Genomic DNA, 3,098 nt, shown 5'->3' with positions numbered 1-3,098 from the left:
ATTTGCTTTTCTTTAATCTTTCTTCTGTTTCTCAGCATCCATTATTCCATTGTCCTATCTTCAAGTTTACTGATTCTATCTCCAGCCTGCTCAAATCTGCCTTTGAATTCCTCTAGCAAAATTTACAATTCCATATTGTACTTTTTAGCTCCAGAATCTGTTTGGCTTTCTTTTTAGATTGTATATCTCTTTATTGATAGTTACATTGTTGTTCACACATTATTTTGTTTACTATTTACATCTTCCTTTACTTCTTTTATCATACTTACAGCAATTTGGCAGTGTGGCAGGATACAAAATCAATGCCCAGAAGTCAGTGGCATTTTTATACACTAACAATGAGACTGAAGAAAGAGAAATTAAGGAGTCAATCCCATTGACAATTGCACCCAAACATAAGATACCTAGGAATAAACCTAACCAAAGAGGTAAAGGATCTATACCCTAAAAACTACAGACCTTCTGAAAGAAATTGAGGAAGACACAAAGAGATGGAAAAATATTCCATGCTCATGGATTGAAAGAATTAATATTCTGAAAATGTCAATGCTACCCAGGGCAACTTACACATTTAACGCAATCCCTATCAAAATACCATGGACTTTCTTCAGAGTTAGAACAAATTATTTTAAGATTTGTGTGGAATCAGAAAAGACCCCCAATAGCCAGGGGAATATTAAAAAAGAAAACCATAGCTGGGGGCATCACAATGCCAGATTTCAGGTTGTACTACAAAGCTGTGGTCATCAAGACAGTGTGGTACTGGCACAAAAACAGACACATAGATCAATGGAACAGAATAGAGAATCCAGAAGTGGACCCTCAACTTTATGGTCAACTAATATTCAACAAAGGAGAAAAGACTATCCACTGGAAAAAAGACAGTCTCTTCAATAAATGGTGCTGGGAAAATTGGACATCTACATGCAGAAGAATGAAACTGGACCATTCTCTTACACCATACACAAAGATAAAATGGATGAAAGATATAAATGTGAGACAAGATTCCGTACTTAAAATGATTGTTTTAAAGTTTTCTCTCCTATAGCTGCCATTTTGTCAATTGACTTATTTTTTTCCTTTGAGTGGTCTCTGCTTTCCTCTTTCTTTTGGGGTTTTGTGATTTTTTTGGTGTATGTTGGACATTCAATCTAACCATATGGTAACTGGAAATTAGATTCTCCCCCTTTGCCAGGGTGTACTGGGTTTTGTTATTGTTACTGTTTTTTGACTTTTGTAGTCTGCCTGTGTGCCAAGGATCAACCTGAGGTGTTCACTTTAGGTCTTTTCATATTTTTTATGAGCCTTCCTCTTGGCTTACATGGTCACTCTCTAATTTTTTCATATAAGCAGTTGTTTTTTGATATCCTACTCATTAATGTCTAGCTTCCAAAAGGGCAAAAAGTGAAAAATGAAGAGGTGGGGAGAGTGTGCCTGAATGTACCATAATTTAAAAAAACTGTACTCAGGCAGCCAGGGAGGCTCAGCGGTTTAGCGTTGCCTATGGCCCAGGGCATGATCCTGGAGACCCAGGATCGAGTCCCACATTGGGCTCCCTGCATGGAGCCTACTTTTCCCTCTGCCTGTGTCTCTGCCTCTCTCTCTCTGTGTCTCTCATTAATAAAAAAATAAAATCTTAAAAAAAAAACTGTGCCCTATCGATTGATTGATACTTGGTTATTTCCTTTTTTTTTTTTTTTTGGTATAAGTAAAATAGTCACAATCTTGTTTTAATATTTTTAGTATTTTGCTAGTATACCTTTGAGATAGATACTTAGAAGTCAATTTCTGTTTAAAATGTAAATTTTATGGGATTGTACCCATATTGCCAATTCTCTGATGTTGTGTTGGTTTACTGTGCCAGTAGAAATATATAAAAATAACTTTTTTCCTACAGCCTCTCCAATAACATGTTTCTACCTTCTTTCTTATCCCTTACTAATAGTGTCCTTATAGTCTAGATTTCTTTTTTTTTTTTTTTTAACTTTATTAACCTTGTTTCAAACTTTATTCCCAGGCTTCTTCAGCTTAATTAGCTGCAAAGAATGAATTGTGTATAAGCAAAAACTGAAAAGAGCTGCAGTGTCCAAGGGGCTTGGGCTTAAAAATATTAGAGATCTAGATTTTATCAGATCCATGAACAAAATTTTAAAAAGCAGTCATAATATAAAATAGCAGCTCCCAGTAACTTCTTCAAGTTTTATCTTCTTCAGAAGTTGACTCAATTCAGTTTGCTTCATTCTTGGAAGCTTCATCAAAATTCTCCACAAGATCTGGAACTTCATCATCATCATCCTCTCCGGTAGCAAGTGGTGCTTTTCCATCCACGGATTGTTTGGGCAGAGCTTCAGCCAGTCTTCTTAAACTAGTCAGACTGTCTGCACCAAGCTGGTTTAAGATACTGGGTAGCATTTCTGTCAGCTGCTTTGTCTCAGCATGGCCTGTAATGGTGAAAGTGTTCGCTGCCAGCGATGCCTGAACTTTAGGGTTGTTAAAATGGATCACTGTTCCTTGGTTTGTGAACATATTCACTTCTTCAATACCAGAGATATTGTTTACCCCTAACTTCTTTAAGGAGAACTGAAGTTTTTTATCATCTGCTGTAGCTGTTCTATGAACCACCTTCTTCTTTCGGCGAGCAGTTCCTTTCCCACCAATGCGCACTTGTGCTTGCAATTTGGCGAGTTTCTCCTGGTTCATGATAGTTTCTTTCATCTTGTTGGAGCGCAAATGGGACCGCGCGGGGCACTAGGGTTGGCGCTCGGGGGGTCTCAGGCGGACCAGCTGAGGTTAGGCGCACACACACGGGGACGCTATAGTCTAGATTTCTAATAAGAGTATTCAGTGGAATGTTTAAGTTAGTAAGTTGAAAAGATTAACAGAACAAATGGAAAAAAATGAAAAGGAAGGTATTAATTAAGGATAAGTTAATAAATCACCAAACCAGATTAAAAATGAGTATGAATCAAGATTTTGGCACCTGGAAGGGGGTGACAATGTTATAAATTTTTTTTAATTTTTTAAAAATTTATTTATGATAGTCACAGAGAGAGAGAGAGAGAGAGAGAGAGAGAGAGAGAGAGGCAGAGACACAGGCA

The 3,098-nt window shown here is 37.2% G+C and overlaps 1 protein-coding gene across 1 annotated transcript; it reads right to left on the bottom strand.

Moving 5' to 3' along the window:
• Positions 1-1,985: 1,985 nt before the first annotated feature.
• Positions 1,986-2,805, bottom strand: LOC121497320 (transcription factor BTF3). The gene has a single exon (XM_041766800.1). It carries the CDS (start codon positions 2,713-2,715, stop codon positions 2,227-2,229), a length of 489 nt encoding a protein of 162 aa, XP_041622734.1. The 5' UTR covers positions 2,716-2,805; the 3' UTR covers positions 1,986-2,226.
• Between the last annotated feature and the right edge of the window lie 293 nt (positions 2,806-3,098).

The sequence above is a fragment of the Vulpes lagopus genome, chromosome 8 (genome assembly GCF_018345385.1).
Source record: "Vulpes lagopus strain Blue_001 chromosome 8, ASM1834538v1, whole genome shotgun sequence".
NCBI classification, from domain to species: Eukaryota; Metazoa; Chordata; class Mammalia; order Carnivora; family Canidae; genus Vulpes; species Vulpes lagopus.
The sequence above is the reverse complement of the archived record's forward strand: the minus strand, read 5'-3'. Positions and strand labels throughout refer to the sequence as shown.